The 13,668-nt window shown below is 47.5% G+C and overlaps 1 protein-coding gene across 1 annotated transcript in view; it reads right to left on the bottom strand.

The window, feature by feature from the left end:
• The window catches only part of OTOGL (otogelin like), a 204,650-nt gene extending 202,883 nt beyond the window's left edge, over window positions 1–1,767 (bottom strand). The window contains exon 1 of the mRNA XM_089652693.1: window positions 1,716–1,767. Within this exon, the coding sequence (XP_089508819.1) occupies window positions 1,716–1,767 (52 nt within the window). The remainder of the gene's footprint in view (window positions 1–1,715) is intronic.
• Between the last annotated feature and the right edge of the window lie 11,901 nt (window positions 1,768–13,668).

The raw sequence follows: 13,668 nt of genomic DNA, 5'->3' as shown, positions 1-13,668 counted from the left end.
GGCACTGTTTGCTATACCTACAGTATATATGACAATGGCATCACAATAGCTAGAAACTATTAAAATTCTTTCCTGGAATGTCCAAGGCCTGAATTCAAAATTTAAAAGGATGCTCCTGTTTCAGTTTTTAAAACCCTATGCCACCCATATAATTTTACTCCAAGAGACACACCTAATGGGCAGCAAACGTTTAGTGTTGAAGAAACCCTGGATTCAAAAATGCTTTCATGCAAAATACTTCTTGTTTTCAAGAGGAGTTTCACCCCTCATTGGTAAGTTACTCCCGTGCATGATAGAGGCTGTGCACACAGATCATCATGGCAAATATGTGGAGGTGGTTTTGAACCTATGGCATCAACGCTATGTGCTGGCGGCTATTTAAATTCCCGCAATGTATTCTGACTCAATTTTGTACTCAGTTATTTGAGAAGGTTGCACCATACTTACCTGCTAAATAGTTAATGTTGGGTGATTTTAATGCAGTCTTAGCTCCTGATTTGGATAGGTTCACATCAGAGCAACATGCCTCAGGCAGTCTGTCATCTTGGGCTCTGGCAGCCAACCTTACTGAGGTCTGTCAGTGGAGGCACCCCTCTTCCAAGGTTTACTTATGTTTTTCAATGTCACACCGGACATCCTCCGGTATCGATCTGGCTTTTGTCAATCATACTCTGCTAGTGGATGATCAGGATGCCAGACACCTTCCCAGCGATTTGTCTGATCATTCTCCTCTGGAAATTTCCTTGTGAGATGCACAAACCCGCAGTAGCTCTATGTAGCGCCTAGGAGCCCACTGGATTTTGTACCCAGATGTTGCAGATCAGATGCCTCCTCTGGTACAAGATTACTACATCAGAAAAACACAATCCTCTTCCCTAGAAATAGTGTGGGATGCCTTTAAGGAATTCAGGTGAGGGCATTATATCTCTGCTATTGCTGCTGTCCATAAGGACCAAACCTTTAGTTATCAAGCCCTACATAGATAGGATTGCCAAGCAGTCCAGTTTATACAAAACAGACCCCACCTCTGAAAATTGTGATGCCCTTATGGCTGCCAGGAGGGATCTTCATTTACATATGTCTGAAGTCACAGGGCTAGACCTCCACATATGTAAACAAACATTTTTGAGACACATGACCACAATGGGAGGTTCTTAGCTCTATTAACCCAACATGATACACCCTTAACTATTATCCCTGAGATTAAAGCGGAGGATGGCACAATTATTACCTCTCCAGACAGCATTCTGCAGGAGTTCTGTAATTTTTATAGCAGGTCATACTCTTCCCTGCCATCTGTTTTTGACCCAATCAACAAGTATTGTCTGCTAGATTCCATGGCTTTGGATTGGCTTTTGGACAAAGAACGTGAATTTTTGGTACATCCCACTACATCTGAAAAAGTCCTAGCCAGCATTCATTCTTTTCCCAGTGGGAATACCCCTGGCCCAGACAGCCTCCCGATATAATTTTATAAATCACATGGTGACATTCTAGCTCCAAAGCTGGCCTCGTTATACTACACCTGTCTGGCTCATAGTCAACATAGTGTTAATTTATAAAAGCCCAAAAGGCCCCCCTCTTTGTGCCTCGTATAGGCCCATTGCTTTACTGAATCTTGACTTTAAAATTCTTACCAAACTCCTCATGAGTAGACTCAATAATTTCCTTTCCTCAACTGTGGATCCAGATCAAACAGATTTCATGTCCTGTACATCCACGGACATAAACATCTGCAGACTTTTCACGAATATCCACGTCCCCCATGTCAACAGGGTACTAAGGTGGTGACCTCTTTGGATATAGAAAAGGCTTTTGAAATGGTGGAGTGGACTTTTTTGTGGGAAGTTCTCAGATGCATGGGTTTTCCCCTTTGTTGTAGAAAATTGGTTGTGCAGTCTGTACAAACACCCTACTGCTTCCATCAAATTAGAAGGTAACCTATCTGAGCCTTTTTCGCTTTACAGGGCTACACAACAGGGCTGCTATTGCCATGAAACCTGTGACTGAAACCCTTTGCAGAGAACTTGCTATTATCACTGCTACGCAGGGTAAACTTTATGAAAATGAAAATTCTACCTAAATTTACTTATTTGTTTAGGAACTCCCGCAGTGGATATCCAAATGGGTCATTGTCAAATTAAACCATTCCTTCTCCTTCCTCTGGGGACCTTGCCCACCTCATTATAAATTGTTCACCCTTACAAGACCCTCTTCTCAGGGGGGCCTGGCCCTACCAGATTTTCTTTAAGTATTACCTGGCCTCCAAATTGGTTACCGCCCACTGGTGGCTTTGCCCGGACACCTGTAACGCTGCCACTGTCTTGGAAGCGGAGGTGCTGTCTTCCTGGGAAGCTCTCCAGTTGCTTCCTTTTAGGGGAGCCAAGGCCCCTTATCTACTTACACTGTCCATGCCCCCTCCCCAGGGCCTGGAGAGTGAGCTTAAGTTTGAATCTCAAACCCCACAACAGTTCTTCCTAAATACCCTGCTATGGCTGAACCTCACTTTGCCCGACCTCTATTCCCTTCCAGATCCCCAGGCTTGGGCTAAATACAAACTTAAGTTGTTTTATCATCTGATTGACCACGGAAAATTACTTCCATTTTCAAGAATCTGCCAGATATACAATGTCCCTGAGACACATTTGTTCAGATGCTGGCAGCTATCCCATGCTTTGGTAGCCAATTTCACAATGCTCAGATGATTTTAACCATTTCTGAACTTGAGGATATTTTGAGATCATATTGCTCTTATAAACCCATGTCTGTTTTGCATAAACACTTATGTATTGCCACTCTTATAGATCTGACTTTCCTCTGGGATAGATGGCTGGCAGACATACCAGATCTAGCTGGGGACTGGTCAGTTATCTGGGAATTTCCATTTAAACAGCTTGTCTCCCTCATGGACAGACTTACTCAATTTCAAATAGTACATAGAGCTTTTTTATCCCCATATACAGTGCACAAAATGGATCCTAACTCCTCTCTGAAAATGCTGGAGATGCCCCCATATGCTAAGAGACTTCACCCACATTTTGTGATCCTGCCCTACCATTGCCCAATACTGGAAATCTGTTGTCAGCATCGTTAACTCCATATCTGGAATTGCATTTTCTCCCTCTACATGCATCTGTTTATTGGGCCTTGTTGAAGATCCTGCCGCTAAAATAGCTGAGCGGACATTACTGGGGCTTCTCCTGTTTTGTGCCAAAAAGGCTAATGCCCTTATCTAGAAAAAGCCCACTCCCTCAACTGTAATGTTTTAGCAACAGCTGGTCAACACAGCCCTTCATTTATGCAAGGATACATATTGTCACAGAGGTTCTCCTAAAAATGTCACCAAAGCATGGTCCAAATATCTCCAAGACAACTCCACGCCTAGCATGTAAGCTGCCTCTACTGGCGCTATATTGTTTTGGGTTCTCTAGTGATGGCAGGGGAGGGTTCCGAGGTTAGATTGGCCTCTGTTCGACGGGTAGCATTCATTGCCACATTTATGGTTGTTATGTGAGTCCCACACACTCAAGGTAATTGTTCTGTCTTGTTGCCTATGGGTGTCTTTTGAATATACAGAATTAAACAAATATATATATATATATATATATATACACACAGGGTGATCCATGTTTATGTCCAATTTTTTTCACTGTGGTAATTAAAGGAATTGGATGAGGTAGGGAAAATCATTGTTATATGGCGAGTAAGTAATGGCATCCAGCAGACTGTCACATACATCCTCTCAGTTAATGTCATTGACCTTGTAATAAGCAAATAAAAAGTTAGACATAATTATGGATCACCCTGTAGATTGTATTAGCACATAAAATTGTTGCTATATTGCTTGAATTGACCTTCAAAGGACTAAACAATAACTGCTTAAAGCGTGTGTAAACACAACATTTCATATTCCTGATATACGCCTGCTGTACCATTTAACAAAAAGTATCCTCTTCTCTTTGTATTGCTTCCTTTGTGTGAAATCCCTAGTGTTCCTGCCAGTCCCTTTGACTTCATATTAAAAACTGACCACACTAAGCATGAAAACACACACATCACGTCTGGAGGGCTATTTAAACCTGCTTCATATGGAAATCATTGCCATCTGGTCTAAATATGTTCCTGCACACATTTCCTGAGACCTGCATTCTGTATACTGTCATGGAAATTTTGTATTGTTGGTCGAACTTTAAATGTGTCATATATTCGTGTTATTCATATGTCTCTCGTGTGGCTTAATTAAAGCTCTGAAGGCTGCACTTGGGCCATGCGCATGTACAATGTATGTATTACAGTACTCAGCTTGGTAATGGATGAGATGGCAGATCTGCGCTTATAGACCGGCGTGTATACCACCACGGCATTCGATGCGAATGTCGCTGGCAGTAGACCGTGGGCCTGTATCCACATATCAGCAGCATAGTACCACATGGGCTTCATAACGCTAGGCGCCAAGCGGTGTGAACTCCACGTGTAGGCTTATGCATATCTTACAACCCATTACCAACTTGAAACTGTATCTTGGATGGATGTGTTTTAATAAAGATCGTATCGGGCCCATCCAGGTACAGACTGATATTTTTAGGGAATGCTTGTACAAAGAATTTACATACCAATAGAAGCTAGTAGGACAGGAAATATGACCTCAGATGGCTCATGGGGGGGAAGGGGAGGAAGTCTGCTGACCTCAGAAGACTCATGGGGGAGGACCAGTGATAGATAATAGGAAAGGCTATGCTCCAATTGGAATGTACATCCTGTGTATAGGCACTCCCCATTGCATTGTTCGGTGGGAGGGGATTGACTTTATTCATGTGGGGGGCATGTGTGTATTTTTAATAAAACAGAGAGCTGAGTCTGAAACCAGCCCTTATGTGAATTGCAACACCAACCTGAGAGTGTCGTTTGATCATTCTAGGGTAACGGAGCTCCACCCCCACATCTCAACAGAAGCTAAAAGTAGTTGGATGGGCAGGAATCGTGTAGTTTAGCTGCAGTCGTGGTAAGCGAGATTCGCACAGCTTTATGGGGGATTTCTGCGCATCCAACTGCGAGTACTCACGGTAAGGAGAAATTCGTTAAAGCGAATTTCCAAGACAATACCCGCCTAAGAAAGAACTTCACCTGCACCGACCCCGACTATCCCTGACCATTCTCCTGCCTGCTCCTTTTGTACTTATCTGCCCGCTTGTTACCGCCTGCCTGACTCAGCTGTATGATTCTGCCTGCACCTGACCTGCAGACTGTCAGCAACCTTATGTACCTACCGCTGCACCCACGGCTCTGCATCTGGCCTACATCCGGACTACCGCCATACCTGTCTGTCACCGCATTCATGCACTGCTCCTCGGTCCTAAGACCCACATCCTGACCGCTGCCACTCCTGCCTGCTGCTGCACCGACGTTCCTGCAACCGCACCTGGCTTGCGTCCGGAGCTCCTGGTTCCCAGCTACATACTGACAATTGCAAGATCTACACGGCACTCCTGCCCCTCCGGGCTCTGCACCCCTGTTCCCACTTTCAGGGGCTCCGAGCGGGAATTGTAAGAGGACGCTCTCTCTCCACTTCAGGCTCCCCAATCCGTTAGTGGTCTCCTCTACCTCAGCTGGGTGTACCTGGGGGCCGCGACCTGGTTCCAGCCTGCTCCAAGTCCATCCCCACCATCAGGGGCCCTGGTGAATAAGCAGACTGGGGCTTAGACCTCGCGCCCTGGGGAACCCCAAGCTGTGGATCTATAGAGCTACCCGCCATAGTCGTGACAGTACCAGAAGGCCATGTCGGAGCCTAAGAGAGGGGCCTCTCCTCTAGAAGAGATTTGCCAACACATTGCGGCATTGACTCAAGCCGTCAAGGGCTTGCAAGAGGGGTACAACCGCCTGGAAGATCGTTTTCAGGCCCTGTCTCCACCGGCATACGCTGCTAACATCTCAGCTCCTTCCCCACCAACTGCCGCTCCAGGAGCCGTGGCAAGTCCCACTGTGATGATCTTGCCTCCTGAACCTAGGGTACCTACGCCCGAGAGATTTTCTGGCGACCGCCACAAATTTAGAGCCTTCCGGATTGCATGCGGGTTATATTTTGCGTTACAACCTCGCACCTTCTCGCTGGAAGCAACCAAAGTGGGATTTTTGATCTTCCTTCTCCAGAATGAGCCACAGGCATGGGCCCATCATTTAATGGAAAAAGCAGATGCCAAACTGACTTCCCTAGACAGCTTCTTTGAAGCTATGGCGCAACTGTACGATGACCCCCAACGATCTGCATCTGCAGAAGCGGAGCTTCACTCTCTCCAACAAGGTCATAGGGCAGCTGAGGACTACGTAACCGAGTTCAGGCGCAGGAGCACTGATACCAGCTGGAATGACACTGCTCTATGTTATCAATTTCGCTTGGGTCTGGACGAACCCCTGAAAGACGAGTTAGCTCGGGTTGGAGTACCGAATACCTTAGAGGATCTTATTAAGCTGACTATTCAGATTGACCACCGACTCAAGGAACGAAGGCTGGAGAGATCCGCAGGTCAAGCTCGTCCCACATGGATAATGCCCAGGGTACCACCTCCAACAAGTATGGCATCAACCAGTTCTACCACACCCAGTTCTGAGGGGTCCGAACCCATGCAAATCGGGTTACTACGTACCACCCTCACTCCGGAAGAGCGGCAACGCCGCCGCCAGGACAACTTATGCCTCTACTGCGGAGAACCTGGGCACTATGTGCGAAATTGTCCTGCAAAATCAAGTAAGTCTCTGACAAGCCTGCCTGCTAAAATGCCTGATATCAACCCTGCTCAGCTCACCATCTCTGTTTCATTTCAGCTTTCAGGAAAAACCCTACCAGTAACAGCTATTATTGACTCTGGAGCCTGCAGTTGCTTCATTGACACCACCTTTGTTCAGCAACATCAGATACCCCTAAGGGCCAAAACACAGAGACTGACGGTATTTCTGGCGGATGGATCCAACATCAGATCTGGGGCAGTCACACAGGAAACAATGCCACTTCCCGTAGTTATATATCCATCTGGGCACAAGGAACTCTTACGCCTGGATGTCATTTCTTCACCACTATTCCCCGTCATCCTGGGAATTCCATGGTTACATGCCCATAACCCTGGCATAAATTGGGTTTCTGGTAAAGTGGACTTTAACTCGGCCTACTGCCATGAGCACTGTTTCCCTCAAGTTCCTGCTCTGTCTGGGCCCCTGCTGTGCGTGGAAAATGATACTGAAGTAGGCCAGTTAGTTCCGGCAGCTTATCACGACTTCTTAGATGTCTTCAGTAAACGTGGTGCAGACAGCCTTCCACCTCACAGGCCCTACGACTGCCCGATCGAGCTACTACCTGGAGCTGTGATCCCCTTCGGTTGGATTTTTCTGCTATCAGAGCGTGAGTTGGAAGCACTAAAAGATTATATTGATGATAATCTCAAAAAGGGGTTCATCTGCCCCTCTACTTCTCTAGCTGGGGCAGGAATCTTTTTCGTCGAGAAGAAAGACCACTCCCTCCGTCCATGTGTGGACTACCGAGAATTAAACAATATCACGGTGAGCAATAGATATCCTCTCCCACTGATCCCAGAACTCTTTCAGAGGTTCAGGGCAGCAACCATATTTACAAAACTAGATTTAAGAGGGGCCTACAACCTCGTCAGAAACAGAGAAGGGGACGAATGGAAAACAGCCTTCCATACCAGATTTGGACATTACGAATATTTAGTTATGCCTTTTGGGCTCTGCAATGCTCCAGAAACCTTCCAGCATCTGGTAAACGATATCTTCAGGGATTTTCTAGATGTTTTTGTGATCTATCTCGACAATATTCTGATCTTTTCTGCTTCCATTGAGCTTCACCGGGGTCATGTGCAAAAGGTCCTTGGTCGCCTCCGTCTGCATGGACTTTATACTAAACCAGAAAAATGCGAGTTCGAACACCAGAGCATCCAGTTCCTGGGGCTGATTATATCCACGGAAGGCTTCAAGATGGATCCTCAGAAAGTTTCTGCCATATTGGAATGGCCTGCACCAGCTGACAAGAAAGGAGTGCAGCGTTTCATGGGCTTTGCCAATTTCTATAGAAGATTTATTAGAGGGTTCTCGGCCATCATTATACCAATTACACAACTGACCAAGCAGGGAGTCCGATTCCATTGGACACTGGAAGCTCAAGGTGCTTTTGACACGCTAAAGAGACTCTTTACATCAGCACCCATACTAAGCCATCCAGATCCAGTATTACCCTTTGTGGTTGAGGTAGACGCTTCAGAAAATGCTGTTGGGGCTGTCTTTTCACAGCGTCAAGGCCTAAAACGTTTGCTTCACCCTGTTGCCTTCTTTTCCAGGAAATTATCTCAGGCAGAAAGAAACTATGATGTAGGAGATCGGGAATTATTGGCTATCAAATCAGCCTTGGAAGAATGGAGATACCTGTTGGAAGGCATGGCACATCCCATCCTAATCTACACGGATCACAAGAATCTGGAATATCTAAAGACAGCAAGACGTCTAAAACCTTGACAAGCCAGGTGGGCACTCTTCCTTTCCAGATTCAGCTTCCACATTACCTACCGGCCAGGCTCTAAGAACGTTAAACCAGATGCTCTGTCCAGAATGTTTGACGATCCGAGGGATCCACCCAGCCTGGATACAGTGCTCTCAGCAGGTAACTTCTGCCTCTTGCAACCTGATCTTCTTTTGCAGATCCAGCAGGCATCGGTTGGGGCTCCTTCTCTCCCAGGAGTAACCCTGTCCCCCAGAGAAAGATTACTATGGTCAGGGGACCGAATTTTTGCACCTGAAGCTACCTGTCAATTTTAAGGTTATGTCATGATCATCCGCTGGCAGGACATTTCGGGGTTCACAAGACTCTAGACTTAGTACAGCATCTGTTCTGGTGGCCCGAATGGGAGAAGGATTGCAAGGCCTATGTGGGCTCCTGTCCCACATGCATCCGGAACAAAGGCAATAAGAGTAAGGCCTAGGGATTACTGAGGCCTTTACCAGTTCCTGACTGTCCCTGGAAGATGATATCGATGGATTTCATTGTGGAGCAATCTCCATCAGAAGGTTATTCAGCTATATGTGTTATAGTGGATCGATTCTCCAAAATGGCCCACTTCATTGCCTTGAAAGGGGTACCCTCTGCAGCAGAAACGGCCCAAGTCTTCATTAAGGAAGTGTTGAGACTCCACGGTGTTCCAGGGAACATCGTTTCAGACCGCGGGGTGCAGTTCACCTCAAAATTTTGGAGAGCCCTTTGCGAGAAATTGAGAGTGGGGCTCTCACTCTCTTCTGCCTATCACCCCCAGACTAATGGCCAGACAGAAAGAACCAATCAAACCTTGGAGCAATATATTCTATGTTTTACATCCTTTTCTCAAGACGACTGGGTATCACTCTTACCCTTGGCGGAATTCGCCTATAATAACTCAAGACACTCGGCCACAAGCCAGTCTCCCTTCTATGCGAACTATGGATATCACCCTGCGTCTATCTCTAATTCAATACCTGAATCAGCAATCCCAGCAGTCCAGGATATCTCTGAGTTCTTGCAACAAAATAACAAAATACTGCAGGATACAATATCAAAGGCTCAACTGGATAATAAAAAGTTCTTTCACAGGAAAACAAAAGGGGAACTGGTCCTGGAACCGGGACAAGAAGTATGGCTGTCAACAGCCATCTTAAGATTAACTTGTCCTTCAAAGAAGTTAGGCCCAAAATTCTTGGGTCCTTTTCCTGTAAAGAGGAGAATCAATGACGTAGCGAATGAGCTCGTATTACCAGATTCCCTGAAGATTCATCCTGTATTTCATGTGTCTCTACTCAAGACTGCACTCTCTAACCCATTCCCGAGTCGGGAAGTGGGGCCACCTGAACCGGTAATAGTTGACGGCGAAGAGGAATACGAGATTGAAACCATTGTTAACTGCAGGAAGAGGAGGAACCAACTCCAGTATTTGATTAAGTGAAAGGGGTATGGTCTTGAAGACAATTCTTGGGAGCCGGAGTCTAACATCCATGCCGAAGAGTTGATCGAGGCATTTAAACGCAGGCATCCAGAGAAATTGGCCCAGTTCGGCATCCGGAGGCTGCCCTTAGGGAGGGGGCACTGTCAGGGATCCCGTCGCACCGCTGTGAGTCGCGGCGGTGCGCAGGTGCAGGAGCATGCGGGCGCGCATGCACGGTAGTGCGGAAGGCTCGCGCATGCGCAGTAGTGCACACGTCACGTCTGGCGGGCTATTTAAACCTGCTTCATATGGAAATCATTGCTTTCTGGTCTAATACATTCCTGCACACATTTCCTGATTCTGACCCTGATACCTGCATTCTGTATACCCGCCTAAGAAAGAACTCCACCTGCACCAACCCCGGCTATCCCTGACCATTCTCCTGCCTGTTCCTTTTGTACTTATCTGCCCGCTTGTTACTGACCCGGCCTGCCTGACTCAGCTGTATGATTCTACCTGCACCTGCACCTGGCCTGCATCCTGTCAGCAACCACACGTACCTACCAAGACCCACACCCTGACCGCCGCCACACCTGCCTGCTTCTGCACCCACGTTCCTGAAACCGCACCTGGCTTGTGTCCGGAGCTCCTGGGTTCCCAGCTACATACTGACAATTGCAAGACCTGCAAGGGGAGTGTAGGGTTTTAAGGGGGGCAGTGTGTGCAGTAAAGGGGGCAGTGTGTGCAGGAAGGGGAGTGTAGGGTTAAAGGGGGGCAGGGTGTGCAGGAAGGGGGGTAGCATTAAAGGAGGGCAGTGTGTGCAGGAAGGGGAGTGCAGGGTTAAAGGGAGCAGTATGTTCAGGAAGGGGGGGTAGCGTTAAAGGAGGGCAGTGTGTGCAGGAAGAGGGGTGTAGATTTAAAGGGGGGGCAGTGTGTGCAGGAAGGGGAGCATTGTGTGCAGTAAGAAGGGGAGTAGCATTAAAGAGGGGCAGTGTATGCAAGAAGGGGGTAGCATTAAAGGGGGCAGTGTGTGCAGGAAGAGAAGGGCAGTGTGTGCAGGAAGGGCAGCATTGTGTGCAGTAAGAAGGGGTGTAGCATTAAAGAGGGGCAGTATGTGCAGGAAGGGGGGTAGCATTAAAGGAGGGCAGTGTGAGAAGGAAAGGGAGTGTAGGGTTAAACGGGGGCAGTGTGTGCAGGAAGGGGGGTAGCATTAAAGGAGGGTATTGTGCGCAGGAAGGGGAGTATAGTGTTAAAGGGGGGCAGTGTGTGCAGGAAGGGGGGGTAGCGTTAAAGGAGGGCAGTGTGTTCAGGTAGAGGGGGTGTAGATTTAAAGGGGGGCAGTGTGTGCACGAAGGGGGGCATTCTGTGCAGTAAGAAGGGGTGTAGCATTAAATAGGGGCAGTGTATGCAACAAGGGAGGTAGCATTAAAGGGGGCAGTGTGTGCAGGAAGAGGAGGGCAGTGTGTGCAGGAAGGGCAGCATTATGTGCAGTAAGAAGGGGTGTAGCATTAAAGAGGGTCAGTATGTGCTGGAAGGGGGGTAGCATTAAAGGAGAGCAGTGTGAGAAGGAAGAGGAGTGTAGGGTTAAAGGGGGCAGTATGTGCAGGAAGGGGGTAGCATTAAAGGACAGCAGTGTGCACAGGAAGGGGGGTAGCATTAAAGGGGGCAGTGTGTGCAGGAAGAGGAGGGCAGTGTGTGCAGGAAGGGCAGCATTGTGTGCAGTAAGAAGGGGTGTAGCATTAAAGAGGGGCAGTATGTGCAGGAAGGGGGTATCATTAAAGGAGGGAAGTGTGAGAAGGAAGGGGAATGTAGGGTTAAAGGGGGGCAGTATGTGCAGGAAGGGGGGTAGCGTTAAAGAAGGGCAGTGTGTGCAGGAAGAGGGGGTGTAGATTTAAAGGGGGGAAGTGTGTGCAGGAAGGGGGGCATTATGTGCAGTATGAAGGGGTGTAGTGCTAAAGAGGAGCAGTGTGTGCAGGAAGGGGGGTATCATTAAAAGAGGGCAGTGTGTGCAGGAAAGGGAGTGTAGGGTTAAAGGGAACAGTGAGTGCAGGAAGAGGCTGTAGCAGTAAAGGGGGGCAGTGTGTGCAGGAAGAGGATATAGCAGTAAACGGGGGCAGTGTGTGCAGGAAGATGGGGTGTAGATTTAAAGCGGGGTAGTGTGTGCAGGAAGGGCAGCATTGTGTGCAGTAAGAAGGGGTGTAGCATCAAAGAGGGGCAGTATGTGCAGGAAGGGGGGTATCATTAAAGGAGGGCAGTGTGAGAAGGAAAGGGAATGTAGGGTTAAAGGGGGGCAGTATGTGCAGGATGGGGGGTAGCGTTAAAGAAGGGCAGTGTGTGCAGGAATGAGGGGGTGTAGTGCTAAAGAGGGGCAGTGTGTGCAGGAAGGGGCGGTAGCATTAAAAGAGGGCAGTGTGTGCAGGAAGGGGAGTGTAGGGTTAAAGGGCACAGTGAGTGCAGGAAGAGGCTGTAGCAGTAAAGGGGGGCAGTGTGTGCAGGAAGAGGATATAGCAGTAAAGGGGGGCAGTGTGTGCAGGAAGGAGGGGTAGCGGTAAAGGAGGACAGTGTGTGCAGGAAGAGGGGGTGTAGATTTAAAGCGGGGTAGTGTGTGGAGGAAGGGGGGCATTGTGTGCAGGAAGGGGGGTAGCATTAAAGGAGGGCAGTGTGTGCATCAATAGGGTGTGTAGATTTAAAAGGGGGCAGTGTGTGCAGGAAGGGGGGCATTGTGTGCAGCACGAAGGGGTGTAGTGTTAAAGAAGGGCAGTGTGTGCAGGAAGGGGGGGGGGGTAGCATTAAAAGAGGGCAGTGTGCACAGGAAGGGTTGACAGTGTGTACAGGAAAGGAAGTGTAGGGTCAAAGAGCACAGTGTGTGCAGGAAGAGGATGTAGTAGTAAAGGGGGGCAGTGTGTGCAGGAGGGGGGTATAGCGTTACAGGAGGCAGTGTGTCCAGGACGGGGGTTGTAGGGCTAAAGGTGGCCAGTGTGTTCAGGGGAAATAGGGGGGCAGAGTGTGAAGGAAGGGCGCAGTGTATACAGGAAAGGGGGTGTAGGGTTAAAGAGGGGGGCGTTATGTGCAGGAAGGAAGGCATTTTTTTTGGGGGGGGTGCAAGTTGCTGGTTTTAGCTGTTGACTTTTAACAAATAGTTGAAAACTGCATATTAGTAAAAAAAAACTATTTAGTCTGTTTAGGCCATGTTTCAATAAAAAAAATTAAGGTCTGGAGTGGGTTGTGAAAGTATGTTGATACGTTTTAGGAATGGAACAGCGTACTTTAATTAAAAACACTGCTTCAACAATTTTAACTTGGGACTGACAAAAGGATATTATTTTGGCCACAGATTATGTTATCACTATTTATTAATTTTACTGGGGGCTACACAGCTGTATTAAAAATTGTTTTTACCATCATGTTATACCAAACCTAGGTCATAAAGGAATGCATATCAAAGTGACATTAAAGTCTGGTATAAATATAAACATTTCTATGTTTGTATTCCAAACTCTGAAAAATACCTTCTGTTAGGCTCGGTTCACAGTGTCGCGACTTACTATCCAACTTGTGAGACCCCAAGTGAAATCCCATGTTAGTCTATGAGAGCTGTCTTAATTAGCACTACTGAAGTCACTCCAACTTTAGAAAAGGTTCCTGTACTACTTCAAGATGACTTCGATCTGACTTGTGCCCATAGACTTTAATGGAAGTCGCCTCCAAGTTGGATCCT

Source organism: Staurois parvus, unplaced genomic scaffold, assembly GCF_062004578.1.
Source record: "Staurois parvus isolate SC_StPar_1 unplaced genomic scaffold, SC_StPar_1.0 ptg000025l, whole genome shotgun sequence".
In the NCBI taxonomy this organism is placed as follows: domain Eukaryota; kingdom Metazoa; phylum Chordata; class Amphibia; order Anura; family Ranidae; genus Staurois; species Staurois parvus.
This window is presented reverse-complemented; position numbering and strand designations above follow the sequence as displayed.